Consider the following 27,867-nt stretch of genomic DNA (forward strand, 5'->3'; position numbering starts at 1 on the left):
TCTAGATCTAACTCTGTGTGTTTCGTTGCATGTACGAGCTTGGATTCTTCCTTCTTCAAGTCTTAACACCCGGGATCTTGAAGAACTCGCTCGACCACACGGATACGGTTTGTTGCTTGAGGTATATATAGATCTAGGGTTTTAATTTTTTGCTTCTGAATGTATTAGTTAGTTAGTTACAGACCGTAGTTAGAAGTGGATTTAACCAAATCCACTCTAACTACTTTCTGTAAGGTTTATTAGAGACCGAAGGTCAACTTAGGGATTTTGCATGTATTTCCTTTTCTGTCCTTTGTGTTCAAGTTGTATTTAGATTTAATATCAGTGTAAGTGGAGGTTTAATCCAACAATAGCAAACAAATCTGCCTTCTGTTTTCCTTTTTTCATATCCAAATGGATGGTTTTACAGACACGAAATCTTGATTAAAAGAATAATAAATTAAAAAATGTGTAAATGGTATGGATTTCGATACAACAACAATCACCATTTTCCCTAAGGAGTGAATCACCCCTTAAGAGTGAAGAATTGTCTGGCCCTAGCTAGGATTATCACAGAGCTCCAATAAACATATGCATTCGATATGAGGAGTGTGTGGGAACATGTCTACAGGCTGTACACTCTTTAGCTTGTAGCACCCTTTTATATTTTTCTCCATCTGCGCACAAATTTTTTGATCTAATAAATATCGCTACGCATTAAAAAAGTGGGAACTGGTAAAGATGTGAAACTTACCACTCCATGACAGAGGTAATCAAGATCACGAGCACAGGTTGCAGGATTGCATGATACATAAATTATTTGTGGTGCCTTGAGCTTTAAGAGGAATTTAATCAACTTCATGTGCATTCCCGGTCGATTTGGATCTAAAATTTTATCATATAATTCCAAAAGAAGAAGAAGAAGAAGATATGTTAGCAATGGAGAACAGAGAATCCACTACATCTGTTCTGTTTGTTTCGAAATGCAAGATCATTTCTCTCTATTTTAGTAGAAACTGAAAAAGGAGGTTATAGCTTTGCTTAACCTGAAATAACAATGTCAGGTCTGGGAAAATTACTCCCAAAATTTTCATCAATTTTATTTAGATCTCCTTGCACAAAAGTGGCGTTATGGATGTCATTTAGCTCAGCGTTCAGACGAGCATCTGAGATTGCTTGAGGAACTACTTCATACCCATAAACATGTTTGACCCTGTAATATGAGATCCAATAGCATATAGGAAAAAATTATCAAATGGGGTTATACATGACAGCTCAATCAAATGGGCAGAGAATAGAACCACCTTCTTGCAAGAGTCAGACCTATGGTGCCAGTCCCACAAAACAGGTCCAGAACTATCTCCGAGCCATCTCCTCTGAGACCAGCACACTCCTCTATAAGTCTATATAAAACTTCAGCCTGAAAGTTTAACAATTTAACGCAATAGGTGTCTTAAGAAACCAACCAGATTCAAGTGATTTGTTTTAGAGCAAACTTTATAAAACAAAGGCGACGACTAAGTTGTGTTACACACCTGACGAGTATTTGTCTGGAAGAAAGAGTTGGCTGATATTTGAAAAGTAAGCCCTCTTAAGGTTTCTGTGATGTACGGTTTCCCATGTAAAGTATACTCTTCCTCACCCACTGATGTGTTACCAACAGAAGTGTTAACATTATTCATGACACTCACCTACATGTAAAGCACGAATCCATACCATAAGAGAAACTAATAAAAAAAATGAAGTAGATAACATGATGATAATGCAGTAGGTGATTGAAAAGTAAGTCCACAATATAGATTAATTAAAGGTAAAATACAATTAAGAGCTGGAAAAAAGAAGATAAGGAGAATAAACTTTTAACTAAGTCTGCACATACCACTTCAGGGACAGCAGTAACTCTTTCAACCAAAGGCTTCAGCAGTTCTGGCTTGTAAGATGAGGTCACAAAGTTAACCATGAGTTCGGGAAGACCATTATTCAAATTCCTGGAATTGCAATTACAGCTTGCTATTAAGCCTAAACGAAATAAAAATATAATTTTACTATATTATTGAGATGCATGAAGATCTATATTCACATAACTGTGAGAAAAAGCTTATGATTGACATCATAGAACTATAATACCTTCCGGATCTTAGCATTAGATGTTTAAGAAAACCAACATGAGAGCGAGCATTATAAGGAGAGAGACCTAACTCCGCATCTCTCCAGCAATCTTGGATAGCAGCAAGAACCTATGGAATGGATACAATACAAAAGTTATGGATAAAATAACTTAATTCTTCTGATGCTACTAACACAATAATGAACCACTACAATTACAAACAAAATGGTAGTAATTGCTATAATGGCAATTAATGGAATAATTACTCAAGAATCCCTTCGCTAACAAACTATCATATTGAATGAATTAGTCCTTACCCTTACAATTCTTTTTTTCGATTAACATATGAATGGGAATCATTACCACACAAATAATTCTTTCTCATAAACCTTATGTGATAATGTACTTCAAATGATGCTGGGCACCATGCTACAAGAAAATGACATGATTAAAGTAAGCCAAAGAAAAGGCTCTTCATTTGTTTTAGCATATGCTAAGCACGTTGTCTTGCAAAAGTTGTAACATAGATCTAATGTGCATTTCTTGCATTTAGACATATAGTATCATGGTTAATAAAAGGAAAGCGGATAATACCATATTGGCAGGCTCACTTTGCAGCAAGCACTTATTGACGTCTAGGACCTTATCAAAAAATCCAGGAGCATGCAGTCCCAGTGCATAATTGCTATCTCCCTCTTGTTTTTCTGCAAGTGCTTCTTTCGGTAGCCATTTCGCAGAACCAAATGAAAACTCCATCTGTAAAAGAAGAAAGAAATTAAGACAAGATATCTGTTTCTCTCCGAAAATTTCATACCAGTAATAAGATAAAATTTGCAAAAGTTACTTCATAAGGACAATGAAACAAACCAAACTTAACAAGGTTTACATCATTAACAAACCTTATTCCTGTAATGAAACTGGATATCACAAGGAACAATAGGCTTCATGATCCTTAAAGATTCCAGTTCAGACTGAGAAAATTTCCCAACATGTATCACCAAATCATGGACTTGTTGCTCCTTGGCTCGGATTTGTGCCTCATATGACAAATTTTGCATTTTGCAGCCTCCACAGTAAGAAGCGTATTCACAGGGAGCATCCACAAGGTCCCAAGGAGGAGATAATGTCTTTAACTTAGTTACCTGCAATTTGGGTCACAAAGGAACACTGTTATATAAATATATATATAAGCGTGCCAATGCCATATCATTGTGTGTACTGTGTCTATGTGTAACGTTTTGGTGCACATTTCATTACTCGTGTGTAATGTTTTGTTTAAATAATTTTGGTGCGCATATAACGTTACTAGTGTGTTATGTACTCACGCTTGGGTGTAAGCTTAAATTGGATATTTCAAATGTATAAAACCTTTGTAAAAGAGAACACAAGCATGCATGTTAATCTTCACGGTATGTTATGAATTTTTCCAGATGATCAATTAATATATGCTTTACTTAATTAATGAATTTCCATTCATCAGGGTGAGTAATTTAAGTGAGATATGATAGCTAATCCCACAAATTCGTCAGCTAAGCTCGCCATTATTCTCAAACAACACACACACTCACAAAAATCATTCACAATCAGTACAATTGACAAGCTAATATAACTGCTTCATTTTGAAACCAAATGCAGCATATAGATAACACGCCAACATCAAATTCTAAAGTTTCTTTTTCTTAATTTTCTCACCAACAAAAACCAAGAGAATCCCACTTATAAGAATCCATAGGAATCAGAAACTCCATTACCTCAGCATAGTTCCCCTTCTTGCGAGTAACACGCCCAATGAAGCGCTCACCAGGGAGTGCACGGTCGCACAATACAACAAACCCAGTATCCTCCACCTTGCATAGACCCTTCCCTTTGAAAGCCAGTGACTCGCAAACCAGTTCCAGTGTCTGGTTTCGCTTCGGAAAATACGGGCCGGATTTTGTAGTGGATGTTTCGGCGGCGTTGGACTTGGTTTGTTCCGAGTCTTCGGTGAAAGAAGAAAGAGAAGCCAATGAGGTTGAAAACCGATAGGTTTTCTGCCATGGACGCGTTGTGTACAAATGCCTGAGGCCGTGGCTCGGCATGGTAGCCATTTTCAGCGCCAGAAGAACTATGGTCTCGGAGGGAAAGCAGAGATAAACGAAACCCGGTTTGCTTCAACTTTTTGGATGGAGGGTATTTTGGTAAATACAAAAGTTTTTAACAAAATATGAACAAAACGACGCCGTATTAAAAGAAATAAATTTATTTAAATAGTCCAAGTGAGAAGTAAACCCTAAATCAGAAGTCCAAACTCGCAGGCAACAAAAGGTTTCGTCTTTCTCAGTCTTTGGCGTCTGTACGAGCAGTTATTGAAATCAACCATGGGTAATTCGATTCATTCCTCCGTATTTTTTTTTTTAATTTCTTCATAATTTCAACTATATATTCTCTGCATTATTTGAATCCGGTTATATGATTGATCTGTGATTGTGTCGGGTTACAGGTAAGGTTCACGGTTCGTTGGCACGTGCCGGAAAGGTCAGGGGTCAGACCCCAAAGGTTGCTAAGCAAGACAAGAAGAAGAAGCCCAGAGGCCGCGCTCACAAGCGTATGCAGTACAACAGGAGATTCGTCACCGCCGGTATGTTTAACTTTCACTCTTTTTGTTATTTTTATAATAATAACGTTGACACATTCTCAAATGTATAACATTTAAACCCAACTATTATTTATTTATTAAATTATCAAAAAAAAAAAAAACTATTATTTATTATTATTATTATTATTATTATTATTATTATTATTATTATTATTATTTGAATAACTTTTAAACCCAAATGTTGATTCTGTGGATGGATTGTTATGGTTGGTTGTATTTGCAGTTGTTGGATTTGGAAAGAAGCGGGGACCCAACTCCTCAGAGAAGTAAATATGACTTTTGAGGCATCAAGTCTAGTACGAGTAGATTAGCTTATTTAGTAGTGATGTTGAAGCTAGTTTCTTACTTTGGGACTGGTTGAGTGGTTGTTATATTTCCTTGTCTCTTGCTTTTTTATTTTAGAACTGTTGGTTTTGTGATTGAATTCGGAGAATGGATATCATATATTAACATCAGCTAAAATTTTCTTTTTCTTCTTTTAATGGATATCATATTAATGTGTGTAGTTTCTTCGAAAGATTCATTCTTTTTTTATTTTCTACTTTTTGACAACTCCAAAGATGCATTATTTTGAACTTTGGTGACAATAAGATTGCCAAACAAGTATCAGATCTACACTGCGTGGAAGATGCAATTTAGCATTTATGTCACATGTTTGATAACTTTGATCATTATTTTTGGTACTATTGTGAATAAAGCTGAGGTCCCCTCTCATTTTATGGGCTATGTATTTATTTGGTAGGTTTTAGTTTGATGTTCGGCTGTGTACTAATGGGGTTAAATGGTTAGCATTTATCGACATGGGTTTAAACTACTGTTTATAAAATTCTTTCAAATTTTCAATGAAGATGATCCCAAATGTTATGTGAATTCGCTTAGCTTATCTGCAATTTTCTGTGGGAAATTTGTCAAAAACTACTTCGTAACATTCAGCTCAGAATAAAAGTTTTCAAAATACCACCAAGACCATACCAAATGGCAATTAGCAATTGTGTGCACATATTATTCATTTTTCAACTATTACGCCGACTTGATTCCTTTGAAGGTACTTAAAGATTCCTTTATGTCATGATATTATTATGCATTAGTATCCCATAATTTCACAAGTATACCTACAATGACTAAACTACTCACCGATAATATGTAGTTGGCTTAACTAACTAATTAACGCTGCAAGTACAGTCTCAAGTTTACTAAAAATAATTAATATTAGTTTGAAAATTGTTGCTTCAACTTATATTTAGAGAAGAAACTAGAAAATGACTATTTGACATAACAGAGGATCAGTTGATGGGAGGACACTTGTACAAAGAACAAACCGCTAAACCAAAGTAATAATAAAACTTAAAAAAGCATTGAATAAAATTTCCAAAGAGAAACAGTAATGCGGAGGCGATGTGATGTAAAGCACAAGCTTTCCCCTACCCCAAAACCCAAGCCAAACAAAAAACAAAACAAGGAAAGGAAAGCAAGAGACAAAGCCAACCAAACCAACCCAAAGTCCTAGGTCTTAGGTCTTTTCACCACCATTCCAAAAAAAAACATTACATGCATCATTCTCGCTTGCTTTACTTAATTATAAAGAAGAAGAAATAAATTCGCTCTTTCCGACTAACCAAATCCTTGGAATGGTTTCCCCTTTCAAAAAAACTCCATCTTGTATGGAAAACCGGCGCTATCCATGAAATTTAAGAAATTTGTTTTGTGACCCCAGTTTCATTTTCATTTTCCTCCCTTAATCCATCTACTTTCTACTGGTAATTAATTCTCACCACTTTTGATTATTGTTTATATATATTATTAATAATAACCGGCTTCCAACACGTAATTTCCTTCTTTTCTTTTTTTCCGTTTTGGCCACGATGTTGGGAGTTGAAACTGGAAATTTCTGATTTTGATTTGAATTTTCCCATCTTTGACTGGACCATCATCAATGGGCCAATGTTTGGAAAGAAGTGAAAATTTCTTTTTATTGTAATTATTCCTTATATATTCTTCCTTATTTGGCATTATGGGCTTGATATGATTGTAATTTGAAAACCCAGATCGCTAATCCAACTTTTGCTTCACGTTTTTTCTACCTCAAATCACAATGAGTGCTTTTCCATGCTGCGTTTGAACAGTTGTAGAGATTTTCGTAACATAAAAGGGTTTTTTTTTTCTTTTTCTTTTACCTTTGTTCCTTGTTCTATGTTCCGTATGTAATAAGATTCATAGGTTGGATTTCATTTAGGATTGAAACTAAGATGGCTGTAGAGGAAGGCAAGGACTTGGGCGTTACACTGAGAATCAACCCCTCTAGGCTGTTCCCTCTGAGGCTTCTTCAGTTTTTCTTGGTGTTTTTAGCCTTGGGACTTGGGCTTTCAGTTTTTAGTATGTTTACAGTTCGGTATTTAAAAGTTCAGAATTTTGTTCCAGTAACACAAACCATATTAGAACAGCTTCCGGTAAAGCATTGTTATGAAGAGCCACATAGTTTGGAAAGTTGGATCCGACCACCCTCAAAACTGATGCATACTATGAATGACTCAGAACTATTATGGAGGGCTTCTCTTGCTCCTCGAATCAAGACTTATCCTTTCAAAAGAGTTCCCAAGATTGCTTTCATGTTCTTGACAAAAGGACCATTGCCAATGGCACCTCTTTGGGAGCGATTCTTCAAGGGTCATGAAGGGCTTTACTCGATTTACGTCCATTCTATGCCATCTTACGAGCCCCATTTTCCACCTTCATCAGTGTTCTATCAGAGGCAAATCCCAAGCCAGGTATCTATTACCTTTTGTTTTCATTTGTTATGCTTGTTTGTCAAGAGATACAATCTGATCTGTATTATAGCTTCATCAGACTTAATACCAGTCTCCTCCGTGAGTATGAAGACTTAATAGCTTGTTTAATTACTTCAGATTTGTCAGTAGAAATGTATTTGTTTGTGTTTTTCATGGAAGGCCAGTGGGAATGCTAAGATCTCGTTTTATTTTCTGATGCACATGTTATTATTTCAATTGTGATGATTATAGTCTTTGTGTTAAGATATTTTGTGCATCTAATTTTCTTTTACAATGCCTAGATCTTATTTTTATTTAGCCTTAATTATGCAGTAGGTTATCTTGTTTTTTATTGAGTAGAACTTCATACCAGTGCATGGAATGGAAATCATGCTTAAATTTAGAGACAGAGGGTTCCTGTTATGGTTTGAGCTTTCATCTCTTCTAAATATAATTTTATAGTTTCTCTTAAATAAAACATTAGTGCTTAACATTTTATACCGCCCTAGCATCTTTTTACATCGAGATATTAAACTAAGATCGTGAGATCATGTTTGAAAAGTAAGATATGATTGATTGAATTGGATAATTTTTTATGATTGGATTTGTTATTTGTACTGAGTATCTTTGAAAGATTGATCCAAATCCAATCACTGAATTACCAAGCACCCACACTAAGGCATAATTTAGTTCCATATTTTGCAATCAATAACTCACTCATTCTCTTCATTTATTCTATTTTTTTTTTCATTTAAACCTTATTTAGCTGTCAGTATTGTGGGCACCCTATGATATAATAGGGTTTGAACCTAATTGATTACGGTATAATGCTGTGATTATAGATGTTGATAGCAAAATATTCCTGTCTTGGATTTCGGTTTCTTTCAGTTGCATTTGCATAAATATATATTACTTTTGTGTAGTGGAAACTATGGCTGATTACATTTTTGGGCATGCCTTCATGCAGGTAGCTGAGTGGGGAAGAATGAGTATGTGCACGGCTGAGAGGAGACTCCTCGCTAATGCATTGCTTGATATATCAAACGAATGGTTTATTCTTCTTTCAGAGGCATGCATTCCTCTAAACAACTTCAGCATTGTCTATCGCTACATATCAAGATCCCGTTACAGTTTCATGGGTTCATTTGATGAAGATGGACCTTATGGAAGAGGGCGTTATAACGAGAACATGGCACCTGAGGTAAACTTAAGTGATTGGCGTAAAGGGTCTCAATGGTTTGAGATTAATCGGATGCTTGCTGTAAGAATTGTTGAAGATACAACCTACTTTCCCAAGTTCAATGAGTTCTGCACACCGGCTTGTTACGTGGATGAACACTACTTCCAAACAATGCTGAGCATCGAAACTCCACATCTCTTGGCTAACAGGACCCTTACTTATGTGGACTGGTCCAGGGGTGGTGCTCACCCAGCTACTTTTGGGAAAAATGATATCAAGAAGGAATTCTTCAAGAAGATAAGTGAAAGTAAAACATGCCTTTACAATAACCAACCTACTACACTATGTTACCTCTTTGCCAGAAAGTTTGCTCCCAGTGCTTTGGAGCCTCTATTAGAATTAGCTTCTGATGTATTAGGGATTTCATAAATTCATCGATTTTTGTGTTATTTTTGTTCTTCTCAAGTGCTGATCAGAGATTATCAGAATTTTGATACAAGCTAACCCAGATTATGTTAATGTCAAAGCTTATTACATATACAAAATTGGAACCCACAGTTAACATTCTAGTGAAACTTCCTGGTATAAAAATATTATTTTAGATTCTTAATGGGGTTCCAGTTGATTTGATGTCATAATATAGCACTATATATATATATCTTATAAATATTTGATCTCTCACTCTTATATAACATTTTTTTTCTCAATTTCTTGTGACCTGTGGATATTAGCGTACTCTTCTTTGTTTCTGTATAATTGTTTAGATAAATCTGTATTGACTTGTTGATGTTTATTTCCAATACATGTTTCATTGCTAAATTAAAATGCTCGTCCCTTAATTGATATCAAGATACAGAGTGCTTGTTTTAGTTGATTAGTTTAAAATCTAATTTAAAAAAAGAAAAAAAAAAGTTCAGTGACGGTTTTCATTTCTTCCAATGAATTAAAATATAATTATTTAACTTATTTTAGCAGAACAAAAAAAATTACTCGTCTGATTTATCGAAAAAAAAAAAAGATAGTATATACTTAAACTGAAATGGAAATTAAGACTATGTTAGGTATAATTATACCCGGATCATAAAAACAATTCCTAAAGTAAAAGTTTATGCAAAATGAAAACCCATCTTGGCAGCTGAACCAATATACTAATTTGTAATTGTCTTTAAACCAACTACAATTCATCATGTAATTCTCCACCTATTAAAGTGGTTTTGGGATGGAATTCGGATAAATAGGTAGAAGCTAAGGAAGCGTGAAGTGCAGCACCATAACTAAGTGCTTCTTCATTGATGTAAAAGTGAGGTGAATGAGCTGATTCAGGCTTTCCAACACTTGTATTTTTCATCCCAAGAAAGAAGAAGTATCCAGGTATGACCTCTTGGTAGAAAGAAAAATCTTCTGATCCCATTAATGGTTGCATTTCTTTAACCTTATGGCTTCCAAGTGTTTCACCAGCTACCCTTTTGAAGTAATCATGCAAACTTTCATGGTTGACTGTGGGAGGGAAGAAAGGTTTCTCATTTTCGAAGAAACTTACACTAGCCTTGCACCTCTGCACACTGGCCTGTCCTTTTATAACCTATTAAGAAACAAAGTTGAGCTTCTTATAAATAGAGGCAAAGAAGAAAACCAAAAGATTAAAAGAAAAAAACAACTCAGACGCTTGTTGAAAATTTGGGTCCTCATCAAACATACTAGTTGTTGTAGAAGACAGAGGGAAGTAAATTAATCATTGAACAAAATGTTAATTCATCTGCAAAATGTTCAATGTTTACCTCTTCTATACGCTGTTTAAGTTGATAGAAACTTTTCTTTGTAAAGGCACGGAAAGTGCCACCAATTGTAACAGAATCAGGAATGACATTAAAAGCGCCACCTCCTTGAAATTTTGCAACTGTTACTACCTGCAAATCAATGTTTTTCCCTTTTAGTATAGCCTCAACCAGAAACACAAAATTCATAATGTGAATTACAGAAAGTTATAGCAGCCAAGCTTTTGCAAAATTTGTTAGAAGAGCAAGCTGCCTTAGTAGTAAATATAAAGGAAACTTAAAATGATTAAGGAAACGTGTCATTCCCTCAAAGATATTTGGACATAGTTTCACACTAAATCAATATCAAATTTTTATATGCTTCAGCCACCAAAAACGAAAGAAGCTAAAAGAAGCAATTTTTATCAGGGAACATTGCCAGAGGAAAGAAGAAGAAATGTACCTGGGAGTCAAGTGGATCAGCTTCACGGGAAACAAGATGTTGTAAGCTAACAATGACATTTGAAGCAGCCAGTATTGGATCAATGGAGTGTTGAGGAAGGGCTGCATGACCCCCTTTTCCACTAATTACTGCCTCAAAAAATCCACTCCCAGCCAACAGAGGACCACTTCTGGAGGCTACTTCACCTATAGGTAATTTGGAATCCACATGTAACCCGAATATCGCATTAACATTTTCTAAAGCTCCAGCTTCTACAAGTCTATGAGCCCCACCACCTCCTTCCTCAGCTGGTTGGAATACAAGAACAACTGTTCCCTATAAACACAACAAGTTTGCAACAGTATTATTAGGCATTGGAATAAATAGGGGCAGGCCAGGCCAGCACTAGCTCTTTTTTTTCTTTTTTCTCTAAGTTTCGGTCAGGAATTTAATCAAACAACAGTAGAACAAAAATAAGAGAACAAACTTGCAACTCTTTCTCAAGCTCTTTGAGTATCTTGGCAGCTCCAAGAAGCATTGCCACATGGGCATCATGACCACAAGCATGCATCTTCCCGGGGACTTTGCTCTTGTGCTTCCACTCCACCATTTCCTGCAAAATTGAGATCCGTTGACTCAAAATTGACAAAGAACTCATATCTTCACATAAAGTGTGTTAAAGAGGAAAAGTCACTCTTTTTCTCTATCACAATTCTCGATTTCCCAATCATCAACATGGCAAAATCTAACTCTGGACATTAAAAACCAGTTTTAAAAATTACCGTCAAAACTAAATAATACACAAATCAATCGACTTTTAAAATAACTAATCTCTACACAGAGTTTTCGCTTAAAGTAAGGAAAGACAAAAAAGTACGATCCCACAATTCACACGTACCTGCATAGGCAGAGCATCCATATCTGCTCTAATCGCAACAAAAGGTGGTTTTCCGGTCCCAATAAAGCCGATGATACCGGTAACCACTACTGGGTGCTTATAAGTAATGCCCAGATTATCTAATTCAGCTCGTATCAGCTTACTGGTCTCGAATTCTTCGTAACCCAGTTCCGGATTTTCGTGTAACTTCCTCCTGATTCCGACCATCCAATCAAACAGGTCATGTTTCTTCGCCAAATTGAGAAATCTAGACGCAATTTGTGGCTTTCCATCTGAGTTAATGGAAGATGCTACAACTATAGGAGCAGGTCCTAGAAGAGAAATGACTAAAATCAAAGAGACCCAGTTGAACAACTCCATCTTGGGGTTGAAACTGATCGGTGTAAAAGTACTGTCAGCTACACACACTGATAAAATAGGATATTAGTAAGTAGTGACGAAGAAACTAATGTAATATGTTTATATACTCAAAATAAAATGGGCACTAGCTTTATAACTATGTTAGTAAAAAAAAAAAAGGAAAACATAAAAAAGAAATTAAAAAAAAAAAAACTAAACAAACTTCAGAGGCAGAGTAATACTTTACTTTTTTTATTATTATTTGTATATATATATTTATATATATTGTTTTGTGTGGTCAGGAACCAAAAATAATTTTAGAAATATGGAAAATGTGCAATTTGAATTTTCAAAGAAAAAGAAAAAGAAATTAGGGAATTTCAAAGATTGCTGACTAAAGCCATTACCTAATGGCGATGTAGATGGGCATGGCGTGGGCTTAGCTTAGCAAATACCGGCCACGGGCCTCTCTAACTCTACTCTATATGGTCCGTTGCAACCTAATTATACACGTGCTCACACTGTACCGACCACGACCAAGCTCTTTTCACTTTTGACCCTTCCATTAAATATCTATCTATAAATATAAATAAAAATATTAAAGGGTAGTATAGTTCAATATTGTATTTTATTTGTTTTATTTTAAAAAAAAAATCATTAATTAATTATAGAACGATATTTTATCGTGATATTAAGTATTATAAGTGTTTGCCTATATATATTAAATTTAAGACTTATAATTATGAGTTCTCTAAATATTTTATATTGTTTGTTAATTTTTTTTTTAAATTTTAGCCGCTTGAGCTTTTTTTTTTTTTTTTGGCTAGGCGTGTCAGCCTTTTCTGAATTTAGACGCGGCTTGGTGAAAGTATGTGGTTTTGCTACTATGTAATTAGTCTTATTTTTATGATATGATTTTAAGTTGCTTTTATTTAAGTTATTGTAATTACTTTTGTTTCTTTAACATAGTTTTATTTTGTCTTATTTGGTTATTGGTTTGTGTTTTATTTTTTAATGATTCACTATAAATTTGTATAAAATGTGAAGTAAACTAAATATAAATGTTTTTAAGATTAATTATAATACCCTTAATTTTTGTAATTTTTTTTTTTTAAATGGTATGGGAATCAAGAGTATGATTGAGTAGTTGATTAGTTTTTTTTATTATTATTATAATTCTAGTTGTATTTGAACCGACAGATGTTTCTATTAAATTGCAGATTACTATTAATAAAATATTCTTCCAAAAAAATATCTATATATAATTATCTAATAGAGTAATTAATACGTGTATTTAAAATATACTATTACATGCAGTTACGTAACTGTATTTTTAAAATAATAGTCTCAATCTAATTATTTTAACAGAATTATCACGTATACCACCAAAAAAAGATTATCACGTAATTCGGCGAATTGTTTAGTACATGTTTTTGATTGTTTTTTTTAATTATTTAACATCTCATCACTCTATTTAATTATTACATCTATATATGATGTAGACGTAAAATAGTTTTGTGATCATAAAAGTCTTCATGGGTTTGTTAGGACTATTTTAACTATCCCATGCGGATTAAATTAGTTTTCAATAAAGAGATTATTACATTAGTGTCTGACCTTATCTCAAACAAAGAATTAGACAAATTGATCGAGTATATCTGGTCATTGACAATGATATATCACTATTATATAATTAACATATTATATAATTACAATCCCATTAATCATTAATTAAATTTAGAATGAGAAATAATTAATATGTGCACACATAATTAGTTAAACATAAATGTGACACATGTTTATTGTAATAAGTCACTTCAACTAATTACTAGTCACACTTACTAAGTTGTCATATTTATATGTGGTTTATGTATTCCACATATCATTACTCTTTAACAACTAATCCTTATCAAAACAATGAATAAGAATTCAATATATATATGTTTTCCATTATTAATTAAAAATAATTAACATATTAAAATATATAAAAATATATATATATTTATCTGTAACATATAAAATGAACGAAATTATAAAATATTAAATTTTGGTCTATATTTTCTTTTTTAAAAATTATGAGTTTATTTTTTTATTTTTTATTTTTTATTTTTGACTTAATTTCAATTTAACCAAATTTCGAGGCAAAGTCGGCTCAAGTATAGAACAGCTACAATACCTTCTATATTTAAAGGCTCATTTTTTATCATCATTATATATAATAAATATTTTTTGTATAGTGTATAATATATAATATAATAAATATTTATAAGAACAAATATGTACTTTTTTTTTTATGAAATGTAGCAAATATACACTTAATACTTACAAAGAAAAAATAATAAAATTTTGTGGTCCCAATACACATGATTCAAAAAAATTTACCTAGTAAACCTATATAATTTTTGCTCAGTTTTATCGATGGAACTGGCAAAAATTATAGTTTTACTAACATTGAGTTAGTTCTGTCAATACAGGCCGAATGTTTTGATACAGCACGAGCTCAGGAGGTACATGCATATGACCCAACACGAAAAACAATATGAGCTTAAGCACGATACGATACGATGCTGCAAATCAACATAGCACGACATGAAAAAAAAAATAGACTTAAGCACGAGACAACAAGCCCCAAGGCTCAACACATAAGCAAGAATAGACTAGCCTAAAAGTACGACATGTTAATAATAATAAATATGTATTTATTAATAATTATTCAAATTCTAATCATTTTAAATAATTATATGTAAATTATTGTTGAAAAATTATATATAAACAATTGAAACTATAAAAATACATATAATTTAGTGAGTAACTTATTAATTGTAAGAAATAACGGAAATATGGAGTCTAAAATTGAGCTCGTACAAGAAAATCGACTAACCCATTTATGATAAATGAGCTGGCTCGAGTAAAGTACGGTACGAATCTGAATACGATACAGTAGAACCTCTATTTAAGAATACTCTATTCAAGAATAACCTCTAATTTGTTATAAAAAAATCAAGTCCCGATTTGGGCCAGTTATAAATAAGAATAACCTCTAAATTGTAATTAGTTATACATTTTTTAAGTCCCGTATTAACAAAGTATACCTCTATATAAGAATAATTACATCTTAATAAAATATATACATGTATTTTGTAAATTTATTTATGTAAAATTAATAATTTTATTTTAAATTATAATACATGTATGAAATTATATTTACTTTAAAATATTTCTATTATGATATAGTATTAATGATTGTTTATTGTTATTATTGTTACATTGATATTTTTTGATTTTTTTAATTTTTTTTTTCTAGTGTAACTCTATTTAGTTATAATCTCCCAATTAGAATATAATTTAGTTGGTCCCAAGTGTATTCTTGGATAGAGGTTCTACTGTACCAAAATATGAGCTTACAGGTCATGTCAGATTTACTCTTTCAAATATGGGTCGACAGGACACGACCCATATTACTCCTTGCTTTTAAAATATGAGTCCGCCCAACTCAACATGTATGTATTTTTAACTATGCATTAAGATCGTCTCAAGTTTTTAGGGGAATAAAATTTTAAAATGAATCATTTTTTTAAAAAATAATAAAGTTTTTTTTGAAAAAAGAATTGATAATAAACTTTCAAAAATTATATAACTGATTTTCTTTTCTCCCTTCACATGCTAACCAATTAATTTTTATCAAAGAAATAAAAAATTACTACTTTCTTTTATATATATATATTTATATATAAAGGTTAGCATAAAAAATTTGGTCTACTGACATTAATATAGACTATAGTTGGTCTGTTGAGATCTTTCTTGGAAACTTATCAGTTTATTAAAAAATAGCTAGTAAATTAAACTTTTCTATATAAAAATAAAAGGGTAAATAGGATTTTTGCTTCTTTGAGAGGTACTAAATTATGCCTTCTAAATTTTTAAGGTCGTTAAAAATACTCCTTGAACTAGGAAATTGTTAGATTTAAGGACTTTTGTCTAATTTCATTCAATTTTACTATTTCATTGATTGTTCATGTACTATAAACTATGTTTTCCAGATTTTGATATCTACCAAATCATGTCCCTCGAACTTTGACATGTACTAAATTATAGCCCCTGATGAACTTTCATCAATGTTAGACTTTTTTACTAAAATTGGACAAATATCCTTAAATCCAACAATCTCAATTGTTCAGGGGGGCATTTTTAACGACCTTAAAAGTTCAGGGGTATGATTTGGTACATGTCAAAGTTTATGGGACAAAAATCCTAATTAGCCAAAATAAAAATAAAAATTCGGAGGCTCTTGGGCTTGGGGCTTGGGACACTAACCTGTGGTGCTCCATCCTCCAATCGCCTCGCATCCTGTTTATGTCGCTAAATAAATTAATTAAGAAAAATGCTAAAGGGCATCAGTGGTGCTTAGCACCCTCATATGCGTTAATTAGTATCTATTGGTCTAACTAATTAGTATCGGGTTTCATATAATTTAATATAATAACTTTTAGGGAGAGTATCGCTAGTTTATCGCAACACGAATATTAAGAAGGTTCTAGGCAACACTATTACTTAATAACAATGCTCATAAATTAACTTTATGATGTTTACACACTCCAAACATTTAATTACTACTCAAATAACTTTTTAAATCTTTAATTAATATACATGTATATATTGTAAGTGCTATAATTAATTCAATTACACAATATAATAATATATATTTTGTATGATTGCTTATATAATTATTTGTATATGATTATGATAAGTAAGTTTTTAGTTTGAAAAATAAAATAATAGTAATAAGTAAGTGTTTTGTCTTTACATTATATATATCGTATTATAGTATATATGTAGATACAAAAATTGTGCAATATATTATTCGAATGCTAAATGGAATCAGATGCTTAGCGTTTTATTTATTTATTTATTTTGGTGGAACTTAGCGTATTATTATTTGTATGCGTTAATTTATCAATATATATATATTTGTATTATATCATTGAGAGATGAGTCGTCACCGGCCTAGTAATTTACTATATAATTATCGTTAGTTTGTGGAAACTTTTATTCTTTATGCTCTTAACTTTTCTTTTTATCAAATCATTATCATTTATTTATATATGTACTAATGATAACAAGAAATTTGGCTAAAATGTTTGTAATGTTGATAAAACTAAGAATAATAAGGCACATATTATCAATTAGGAAAAAATCATTTGCCTAAAATGTTTATTTTTTTAAAAAAAGAAAAAATAATTCAAAAAATGTACGTTGCTTTCGGATATGTAAACAATAATATTCAATTCGATTTTTTTTTTTCTTAATGTGAATTACAAATTACAACGGTTATATTATATACTGGCACGTAGAATTAAAAGCAGGCTAATTGGTTTTTGGTTGGCATATATTACAATGATTTAATGATGTGTGTGTGTGTTTTTTTTTAAAAAAAACAGAATGTACGTTTGATAAAAAATTTGAGATTTTCTCATGGGTTTGATTGATTTATTTTTCACATTTTGTTTTTGTCTTTTTATTTTTTTAAATAAATTAAATAATTCTAAAATAGTATTGACCCTTGGATTCCTAGGCATAGTGCTTTCTTGCCTTTTCTCTACAAGGGTCCATCAAATGGTGTTGTTGCTAACCTTATTTCTGATGAACGGCAGTGGAATGTTCCTGTATTACATCAGTTTTTTTCTCCTGCGGATGTGGAAAGAATCTTAACTATCACATTGAGTTATTTCAGCAGTCGTGACACTCTTATTTGGCATCACCATAGCACAGGTATGTACACAGTTAGTTCGGGCTATCATCTTGCTTCTGATCTTGATGCAGTGGATCAAAGTTCTAGTTCTCGTGTTCACTCTTCTTGGTGGAAATTCTTTTGGTCATTGCAACTCCCGCCGAAAGTTAAAATTTTTGCTTGGAAAGCTGTCCATGATGCTCTTCCTGTTGCAATTTTGCTGGTCAAAAGGAAAGTGATTACTGACTCTACATGCTCGGTCTGTAAACAAGCTTGGGAATCGGTTGGACATGCCCTTTTTCATTGCCGGTATGCTCGAGCTGTTTGGCGTAACTCGAGTCTGAGTTTTGACTGGCGTCTTGCTGCTACAATGCAGAAAGGTGATTATATTTTTCACCTTTCATCAATACTTTCAAAGGCTGAAATGGAGCAACTTTTCTGTACTCTTTGGACCATATGGAATGAGCGCAACCGTGTTGTTCATGGTCAAAAAGCACGGCCAGCATCTGGTTTAGCTTCCTTTGCTGCAACTTACCTTTTGAATTATCGAAATGCTCAACAGAGGCACGGTACAGCTGCAACACCTGCTGCAACTGCACATCAGCAGCCACACCAGACCACGGCTACAGCAGCATCGCCTCCTAGCTTGAATCCTCGGCCCTCTTTGCAGGCTGTTCCTGCAGCTCAGCTTTGGCGACCACCAGATTTCAACCTTTTAAGTTGAATGTTGATGCTGCAGTTGATTCCAGCAGAGGTGTAATTGGAGTGGGTGCTATTCTACAAGATTCAAATGGTTTTGTTGTTGCTGCTCTTTCCAAAAAGCTGATTGGAAACTTCCGCTCTCATGAAATGGAAGCTACTGCTCTCTTTCATAGCTTATATTGAGCAATTCAACAACAACTACCCTTGTCTATTGCTGAATCTGATGCTTTAATGGTGGTTAATGCCCTTCGAGCTCCCTTCAATTCAAACTCATCTTTTAGTGATTTGATTATAGATATCTCATGTCTCTTATCCTTTCTCCCTAATGTAACTATCTCGCATGTCAAACGTTCGGCCAATATGGCTGCTCACGATTTGGTAAAGTTTGCTTTAGGGGTGGATGAGGCTTGTTCTTGGTTTGAGGAAATCCCTCCTCCCATTTACTCTGTTATTGTAAATGAATGCTCTTTTTAATTTATAATAACAAATAATTTTACTCAAAAAAAAAATTATTAAAATTCTATATATTGTAGGGTTAAAACTTGATAGTGTTTTTTATTTATATATTTTTTAGTATGTACTATGTAATACTTGTGCTAGCTTTAGACTTTCTTTTAAGTGGCTTTGTTTGGACTCATTACATGTTGTTATTATTATTATAGAAATTATTTTATATACTATTTTCTAATTTTTTTTTAAAATTTATAGTTTGGGTTACTCTTATAATTGCTATGTAAATTTTAGTTACAACTTAAATTGCTCTGTTAGTTGTTATAGATATTTTTATGTGAAATTCTATAAAAATATCAAAATAAAACTATTTTAAAATGTAAAAATAAAAAAGTCATTATTATTATTATTATTTATCATTTTGTTTATCATAACATAATGTAATTATTCATATTTAAAATAAATTATTCTTCTTTCAAATAATTGAATGATTTTAGTCAAATTTTCTCATAAATTATCTCTAATAATTTTTTTTCATAATCTTCTTGATAACAAATTTTTTATAATTATATTAATTTCAATGATTTTATTAATAGCCCAATTATCTTATTGTTTTCTAAATATTATTAATTCAAACTACACGTGGTTAATGATTTTTTTGGTTATTTATTTTGTTGGTTGGTTTTTCTTCTCCAAACAATATTGGTTGGTTGAGGGTGTGTCACGGTTATTAATAAGTTATTAATTAAATAGAAGACCTTTGATATATAATGGTTGGATTTAGCTCTCACAGATATCAAAGTTTGTTATCTAATTTTCAAAGTATCCCTAAAGCCGCTCCATGATCTTCAAATTTGATAGTATATAAAGAGAATTGTTAAAAAGTAATACTGTTCTGTTGCTTAACATATTTTTGGTATTATAGACTTAGTGTAATTAACTATCAGATTTTATATAATTTAAGAACATAGCTTTTAGGCAATATCGCTACCAATTATCGGGTGCCACATATGGAAAGTGCTAACCAATTATCGGGTGCCTAACATATTTTTGACACTATAAATTATTTAAAAATTTTCAAAAATTAACAGGGATAATGTTATAGATATAACAAATACCGGCATGAAAAAATTTTTTAAAAAATATTCCAACTAATTTTGAACGTGAAAATTGACTAAAAAATTGTAATAGGAGATTGACATCCTCATAAAATAAAACTAAAATGACTCAAATATTTTTTTTTATATACATATCAAAATTAAAGAGAACAATTTTATCAATTAATCACTGATTCTAATATTCAAACAAACAAATCGAACATCATAAATATATCTTACTATTATTATTAAATTTAATTATTATTACCAGTATATCATTACATTATACTAAACTAAAATATGTATATGTAAGGATAAATTTGGGGAGTTGTATTGGAAATGCATTGTGGTTGTAAAAGACCAAATTAAAAATATTTTCAATTATACCAACTATTCATGAGCGATTTCTATAGCTTTAAACAATGCTATCAGCTACTATTAGGAATGCAAACCAAAGTTTATTGGGCTACCATGGTATATTGGAGTCGAATGAATGTTCCTAAACACAATTTTATTTTATGGTTGATACTACAACAGCTAGCTGCACACAAAGACAAGATTGGGTCGATTTAATATAGTAGCTGATACAAAATGTATGGTATGTGCTAACCTTTGAACATGTTCTTTGCTTGTGAACTTAGCATGAGATGTTTGATTGAAATAAAAATTTGGTTGGATTGGAAAGCAAAAGCAACAGATATTACGTACACTTGTGTTAGGATGGCTTGTTTGAGGAAAGGCAACAAGAGGCGCAGGCGCATGGTTATGATGGTTGCTTGTGCAGCCCTTGTATATACAGGCTATAGTTGAATAGAAATGAAAACTTGTAGAATGATAAGTGTTATCCAGTAGATACAATATCAACTCTCTGATTTATAAAAGAAAAACGAAAAAAAAAAAATAGTATAATGTTTACATTTTTATTTTTCATTAATTGTGCTGACTGTTTAAGATTAGGTTTTTAATTGTTTTTTAATTTTCATGTATCATTTTTAATTAAATATCCATTTTCAAAGATATATATATATAAATATAAATAGGGGTGTGCAGAAAGTCCTCCAATCCAATTCCAACCGACCGATTCAATTCCAACCGATCCAATAGAATCGGATCGGATGCAAATTTTAAAAATCCAATTGGATTGGATCGGATGTTGGATGAGACATCTGATCCAATGGATAACCGATCCAATCCAATCCAATATCATCCAAAGTCCATCCAATCATATTTAATATTTATAATTTTATATATTTAATTATTTTATTTAATATTTTATATATTATTTCATTATCTATGTTAGATTATTAGGTTTTAAATTATGTTTTCTCATATATATATATATATATATTAATTAAATTAGCCTAAATAGTGGTTAAAATGGATTGGATTCATCCATGGGATCCATTGGATGGATCCAATCCAATCTAATAAAAAACCAGTTAAAGCATCCAATGGATGGAACCGATCCAATCCAATACATCCATTAGATCGGATCGGATCGGATGACTCAATTTAATTGGATTGGATCGGATGGAAAAATCTAATATCCAATAAATAATTGGATTGGATTGGATGGGTCCAAATCTATTGGATGTGATCCAATAAACACCCCTATTAATATAAATATAAAATGTCATGTATTTTAATTTAATAATTATTATAAAAATTTATTAAGTATTTCCTCATATAGCATCATAACTAGTAAATATGTTCTTATTTTTTAAACCAAATTTACAATTCCTACCTATTATATAGTAAATGACTATAAATAAAAAGAAAATTACTATATATATTATTTTTTTATTTTCCTTAAATTTGTGATTTGGGTTGTTCCGGAGTTATTCTGTTAGTTTTTATGTGGATTACTATGTAGATTTTGATTGTAATTTAAGTTGCTCTGTTAGTTGTTAGATTTTTATAAAAATACAAAAAAGAAAAAAAACTACTTTTAAAGTGTAAAAATGAAAAAAAAAAAAACCTAAATAAAAATTGTGATTAACTATTATGATATAAATTTGTATTATGAATATATTACACATAATAATTATAATTTTATGTAGATGATATTCATCATTTGTATGCAAATTAGAGAGAAAAGGAAAAGGGAATGTGATATCATGCTTTTTCCAAAGCCATCAAATTAAAGTTATATAGTTGAATATGTAGAGAATATATATAATTATTTATTTACATATATAGACTATAGTCTATATATTGACCATTAACCAAATTCTAAAGTAAAGCATTAATACTAGTATAGTACTAGTTGTGCATAATCCCACTGCATGGTGCTGATGAAATTAGAACCACACAGCATATAGCAAAATGTATATATTTATTTATATTAGCATATATGTACTATGCGTGCGCATTAATAAAATATGCCTTAATACAGTATGTTATTCCTTCATATTTTTTTGTAATTCTAGTCATGTATTAGTGTATACCTTACATAAATTGCTCATGATTCATTTTGGTACTAGTAGTAGTTGGGAATTGATGCACTACTGCATTAAATCATCTTCAATCCAAAATTCCACTACCCCCTCTTCATAATATTTAAATGAATATATAATAATGACTGATTGTGACTTAAGTTATATATATTATTTTCTTTTTCCATATTGTATTATTAATTTGATTTCAGTCATATATAGAATTAATAGTACTGATGTAATTTCTGTTAGAAAAATTAATAATAAACCCAAGATCTATTTGTATATAACATAGAATACAATAATAAGATATAATGAATAGGTATGTGTACCTGATTGATCCATAGCAATTATCTCAGTTTGATCAACAGCAATTACTCCACTTTGATACATATCAATTACTTTACTTCAATCCGATAGTGCAATACTATCAACTAAGTCTTCCTCCCTAGATCTCTAAATCAGAAGCAGTTTATTTATCTGATTATCAAAAGGTATACAATTGTGATGAGACAATATGTATTTATAGAGTTAGGGAGGGGACTTAGCTACAAAACCCTAGTTGGGCTGGGCCTGCTCATCAAAGGCTTCAGTCAACTAGAAAAGCCCACACTTCTGCTTCACCTAGACTTTACACACAAATGCTAAGCCCATTAACAATTGATCACCAACAACATGGGCTAACACAGCAAAGAACTATCCAATCAACCCAAGTTTTAATAAAACCAATAAAACTTAATGTAAGCCCAAATAAAAAGTCTAACATTCTCCCACTTGGGCTACATTAATTTTAATACATATATATTATATATCAAAATAATTTTATTTGAAAACGACTCATGGGTTGAACAACAGAAAAACATTTGTGGCCACTTTAAAAAATGATAGTTCTCTGATAGCATCTCAACATACCGGTCCAATTTAACCTTTGATAATGAACTATGACAGGCATATTGTTTTTAACTCAACAAAAGACATTCATAATCACAAATACCAAAGTATTAAATCGACATGGTCAATAAGTCTAGTAGTGTGGTAAGAAATTATGTTCAACATGTGATCAATTTAAAATAACATAATATCCTTATCAGTCCTCAATTTCACTGATACCGTGATGCTTAATAAATAAGCCAGTGAAATTAAACATACACAACTTAATAAATAAGTCAGTGTCACTAAATTTGCTTAAGAATTAAGCCAACAAAATATCATTGTCATTAAGCAAATATACTTAATATACAATGATCACAACAAGATATGAACTACATGCTTTCAATTCAATTATTCTCGAGAATATAACAAAGCCTAACTGAAAGCATAAACATCCAATAATCAAAAAGTATTGGCCCACAAAGTAGTTCATAACATCAACAAGTAAATTACATATAAATGTAATCTCAAAAGATAAAGCAAGAAACTCCCACTAACCCAAAGGAGCAAAAGATTATAAAATGCCTATATTAAAAACATATTTATCAAACAATATGACACTTAATCCTTTGGTTAGAGGATCTGCAAACATCAACTTGGTCTTTCAATATTCTATCACAATGTCTCCTTTCTTGACCAAGTCTCTAATAGTGAGATACTTTATTTCCATATATTTAGAAGCACTACTAATCTCATTATTCTTTGAAAAGAAAACAACAATACTATTATCACAATAGATTAGTATAAAAGAGGAAATAGAATCAACTAGTCGTATCTCTAAAATCAAATTCTTTAACCATAAAGCTTACAAAGATGCCCCATAACATGCAACAAATTTAACATACATAGTAGATGATACGATTAAAGTCTATTTAACACTTTTTCAAGAAATAGCAGCACCAACAAAAGTGAAAATATAGCCAGAAGTTGACTTTAAATCATCTACATAACCACCAAAATCTGAATCTGAATAACCAACAACTTAAAGATTGTTGACATGCTTATACACAAGCATAAAACTCTTCGTTCTATGCAAATATCTCAAAACTTTCTTGGCTGCAACCCAATGATCATGGCCAGGATCAGATAAATATCTCCTAAGAACATCGACCATGAAAGCAATATCAGGTCTAGTGCAAACCTAAGCATACATCAAACTCCCTACTGCACTTGCATATGGGATATTCTTCATTGCTTCTCTTTTTAAGTCGTTCTTAGGACAATGTTGCTTAGTAAAATTTGTCCCTTTCAAAATAGGAACGAAACCAGCTTTACACAAATCCATGTTGAACCTTTTGAGCACACGATTATTGTAAGCTTCTTGAGGTAAGCCAAGAAATTTTCAATTCTTATCATGATAAATCTCAATCTCCAAAACTAAAGATGCCTCTCCAAGATCTTTCATATCAAAATTGGTAGATAGAAAACTTTTGGTCTCATTTAGTAATGACAAATCACTGCTGGCAAGTAAAATATCATCTACATAAAGAACAAGAAAAAATATGATGACTCCCACTGATCTTCATATAAATACACTAGTCAAACTTGTTCTCGATGAAACCCAACAGTGTCACAACCTTATCAAACTTCAAGTACCACTGGTGAGATGCCTGTTTGAGACCATAAATGGATCATTTCAATTTGCAAACCAAGTGTTCTTTTCCATTCTCTTAGCTTGCTTGTTTCAGCTATATAGTGAGAAATAAGGTTATTAACACTCCATATTTTACTATAAGTGTTTAGGTTGTCTTGGTAAAGCTAAAAGAAGTAAGAAGTTCATGAAGAACTTGAAGAATGGTGTAAAAGTCGGGAAGAGGAATATTATGATCTTTCAACTTGGACTGAACATTAAAAAATGCAGAATAAAATCTCGCACTCCTTTTAATTCCTCATACTTAATAGTTGTCATTTCATCCATAAGATGTCCAGCTTCAGCGTTTTCACCAGTGTCATATAGTTTTTCTACAACATTGAAAAACTCATTAGCATTTGTGGTGTTTGGCAAACCACCAAAAGATGTTCAGGAATTAAACGTTTCATAGCAATGAGACTAAGATGATTTGAATTTTTCCATTGTGCATGAAGAATTTTTGGGCAACAATTCTGATATTAGTATAAGATCAGCAGATTTTTCTTCTCGAAGGCATAAGTCCAAATCTATTATGCCTAAAGCAATTTTCACATCTCGTTTCCATGTCTTAAAGTTGAAGCATTCAGAATTCAGATGAAAACGGTATTGTTGTTCGTAGAAAGGAGACCGAAAAATCCAAAAAAATAAAACTTGAATAAGCAATATGAGCGATGCATTAGAAAATATTGTAGAGTCAACTGGTCATTATAAACTCCCCTTTGGGGTGAGAATATAACACACACATGATCTACCTTCATGAAGTTAACAACAAAGAAAAAATACATATCATTTAAGAATTTTATTACCTTTGGGCAAATAAAATTCTTAAAAATATGTATTAATTCAAGCAAAAAACTAATAATAAATTTATATATTTAAATTATTACCTTTGGGCAAATAATTAAAATATATACATTTAATATTAACTCACTTCATGGAATGTGAACTAATATATGTAAATACTACCTTTGGGCAAGTAATTACACATATAGTCAACCAAAAGATATAATATTTTCTTCAACATGTGAAATTTGGTGATAAAACAATCATTTAATAATTTTCAACCAAATTTCCAAAAGAGATATATAATTGCTTTTATTATATTGATAATCAAAAAATAAAGTGTCCACCATAACACATTATTTTTGTATCAAACAACCAAGTTTTATAACTTTAGAACAACAAATAATCAAAAGATGTGAATATAAGAAAATTGGTGGAGACTACATAGTCAAAATAAATTAAATAAGGGAGTGACTATGTCTAATGGAAGGAGAAGAAATTCAAAAAATTTTCTATGATTTACGGATTTTGAAAAATCATCAAAAATTATTTTTAATAATTTTTTAACTGCATAATTATCATTAAAATAATAATAATTATTAAATTGCGTCAAAAAATTAATTAAAAATCACCAAAAAATCAGAAATTAAATTCTAATAACGCTGGAAAAAAAAATCGTCAAAAAACAACGTCGGACGGCAGCGCACGCGCCCCCACGCGCCGCTGCCGAGAGTGGGCTTTGCTGGCTGTTGGTTGTCTTCAACCTCAAGCCGGATCTCCAGTGGGTCGCACGACCCGGTTCGGCCGCAGGCGGGTCTGGACGAATTCCGGCCAAAAAACACCACGAAAACTTGCGATTTTCGATGGGTTTTGTTCGGGACACGATTTCTCATCAATCTATGGTATTAATTTCGGGTATTAAAGATGATAAGGGTCTCGATCGGATTGTGTTCAATCCGAAAGCTAAGAACAAAAAAAATGCCCGATTTTGATTTTTGTTGCACGCCGAATTCAAATTAAATGATGTAGAAACATTGTAAATTAGTTGATAATGAGATTTGCACCATCAATTTTAGTGTATAAACTATAGAATCAAAAATCCCAAATTGAATTTCATAAAGAAAAAATACATAAACCCTAAAAGTTTAATCTTAAAATTCTCCTAATTCACTCAATGATTTTATGCAAGTAAAAGAAAGAGAATTTAATGAGGAATAAAACCCCTAAACTTTTAAGATCGAAAAATAAAAAATTCTAACATAAAATAATAACGAAATTAATATGTAATTGGAAAAAAAAAAAAAAAGTAACATATACATATTAATTGTTATAAAAATTATAGGTTCTAAATCATATACAATAGGCAATCTGGTACCACATGTTAGAAAAATTAATAATAAACCCAAGATCTATTTGTATATAACATAGAACACAATAATAAGATATAATGAATAGGTATGTGTACCTGATTGATCCATAGCAATTATCTCAGTTTGATCCACAGCAATTACTCCACTTTGATACATATCAATTACTTTACTTCAATCCGATAGTGGAATACTATCAACTAAGTCTTCCTCCCTAGATCTCTAAATCAGAAGCAGTTTATTTATCTGATTATTAAAAGGTATACAATTGTGATGAGACAATATGTATTTATAGAGTTAGGGAGGGGACTTAGCTACAAAACCCTAGTTGGGCTGGGCCTGCTCATCAAAGGCTTCAGTCAACTAGAAAAGTCCACACTTCTGCTTCACCTAGACTTTACACACAGATGCTAAGCCCATTAACAATTGATCACCAACAACATGGGCTAACACAGCAAAGAACTATCCAATCAACCCAAATTTTAATAAAACCAATAAAACTTAATGTAAGTCTAAATAAAAAGTCTAACAATTTCCACTTAAAATTATATAATATAGTTTATAATTTCTCTCTCAATATATGTATATATGCTGAGAGTCCTTATAATAGGGACAAAAGTAATGTTTCTAAACAAATTTCAGATCT

The 27,867-nt window shown here is 31.6% G+C and overlaps 5 protein-coding genes across 7 annotated transcripts; 3 read left to right on the plus strand and 2 right to left on the minus strand.

Annotated features, from left to right (window-relative positions):
- Window positions 1–337: 337 nt before the first annotated feature.
- Window positions 338–4,203, minus strand: LOC115707586 (uncharacterized). Its single transcript, XM_030635599.2, has 10 exons — window positions 3,838–4,203; window positions 2,986–3,228; window positions 2,681–2,842; window positions 2,107–2,216; window positions 1,859–1,967; window positions 1,515–1,670; window positions 1,284–1,399; window positions 1,026–1,192; window positions 734–864; window positions 338–656 (listed from the first exon to the last, which is right to left on the minus strand). Exons 1-10 carry the CDS (start codon window positions 4,171–4,173, stop codon window positions 537–539), a joined length of 1,650 nt encoding a protein of 549 aa, XP_030491459.2. The 5' UTR covers window positions 4,174–4,203; the 3' UTR covers window positions 338–536.
- A 113-nt stretch (window positions 4,204–4,316) lies between these two features.
- On the plus strand, window positions 4,317–5,238 carry LOC115707587 (small ribosomal subunit protein eS30z/eS30y/eS30x). Its single transcript, XM_030635600.2, has 3 exons — window positions 4,317–4,447; window positions 4,566–4,703; window positions 4,945–5,238. Exons 1-3 carry the CDS (start codon window positions 4,444–4,446, stop codon window positions 4,989–4,991), a joined length of 189 nt encoding a protein of 62 aa, XP_030491460.1. The 5' UTR covers window positions 4,317–4,443; the 3' UTR covers window positions 4,992–5,238.
- Window positions 5,239–5,949: 711 nt separating this feature from the next.
- Window positions 5,950–9,276, plus strand: LOC115707588 (glycosyltransferase BC10). Of its 3 annotated transcripts, none has more exons than XM_061108368.1 (3): window positions 5,950–6,478; window positions 6,767–7,486; window positions 8,454–9,276. In XM_061108368.1, exons 2-3 carry the CDS (start codon window positions 6,968–6,970, stop codon window positions 9,093–9,095), a joined length of 1,161 nt encoding a protein of 386 aa, XP_060964351.1. In that variant the 5' UTR covers window positions 5,950–6,478; window positions 6,767–6,967; the 3' UTR covers window positions 9,096–9,276. The 3 variants fall into 3 exon arrangements, with proteins under 3 accessions (XP_060964351.1, XP_030491462.2, XP_030491461.2); XM_030635602.2 differs by having other exon boundaries at window positions 6,939–7,486; XM_030635601.2 differs by having other exon boundaries at window positions 6,955–7,486.
- A 388-nt stretch (window positions 9,277–9,664) lies between these two features.
- Window positions 9,665–12,349, minus strand: LOC115707590 (IAA-amino acid hydrolase ILR1-like 4). Its single transcript, XM_030635603.2, has 5 exons — window positions 11,761–12,349; window positions 11,350–11,475; window positions 10,884–11,198; window positions 10,445–10,573; window positions 9,665–10,248 (listed from the first exon to the last, which is right to left on the minus strand). Exons 1-5 carry the CDS (start codon window positions 12,118–12,120, stop codon window positions 9,841–9,843), a joined length of 1,338 nt encoding a protein of 445 aa, XP_030491463.2. The 5' UTR covers window positions 12,121–12,349; the 3' UTR covers window positions 9,665–9,840.
- Window positions 12,350–17,870: 5,521 nt separating this feature from the next.
- Window positions 17,871–18,551, plus strand: LOC133034648 (uncharacterized). Its single transcript, XM_061109869.1, has one exon. It carries the CDS (start codon window positions 17,871–17,873, stop codon window positions 18,549–18,551), a length of 681 nt encoding a protein of 226 aa, XP_060965852.1.
- Window positions 18,552–27,867: the final 9,316 nt, after the last annotated feature.

Source organism: Cannabis sativa, chromosome 1 (genome assembly GCF_029168945.1).
Source record: "Cannabis sativa cultivar Pink pepper isolate KNU-18-1 chromosome 1, ASM2916894v1, whole genome shotgun sequence".
NCBI lineage: Eukaryota > Viridiplantae > Streptophyta > Magnoliopsida > Rosales > Cannabaceae > Cannabis > Cannabis sativa.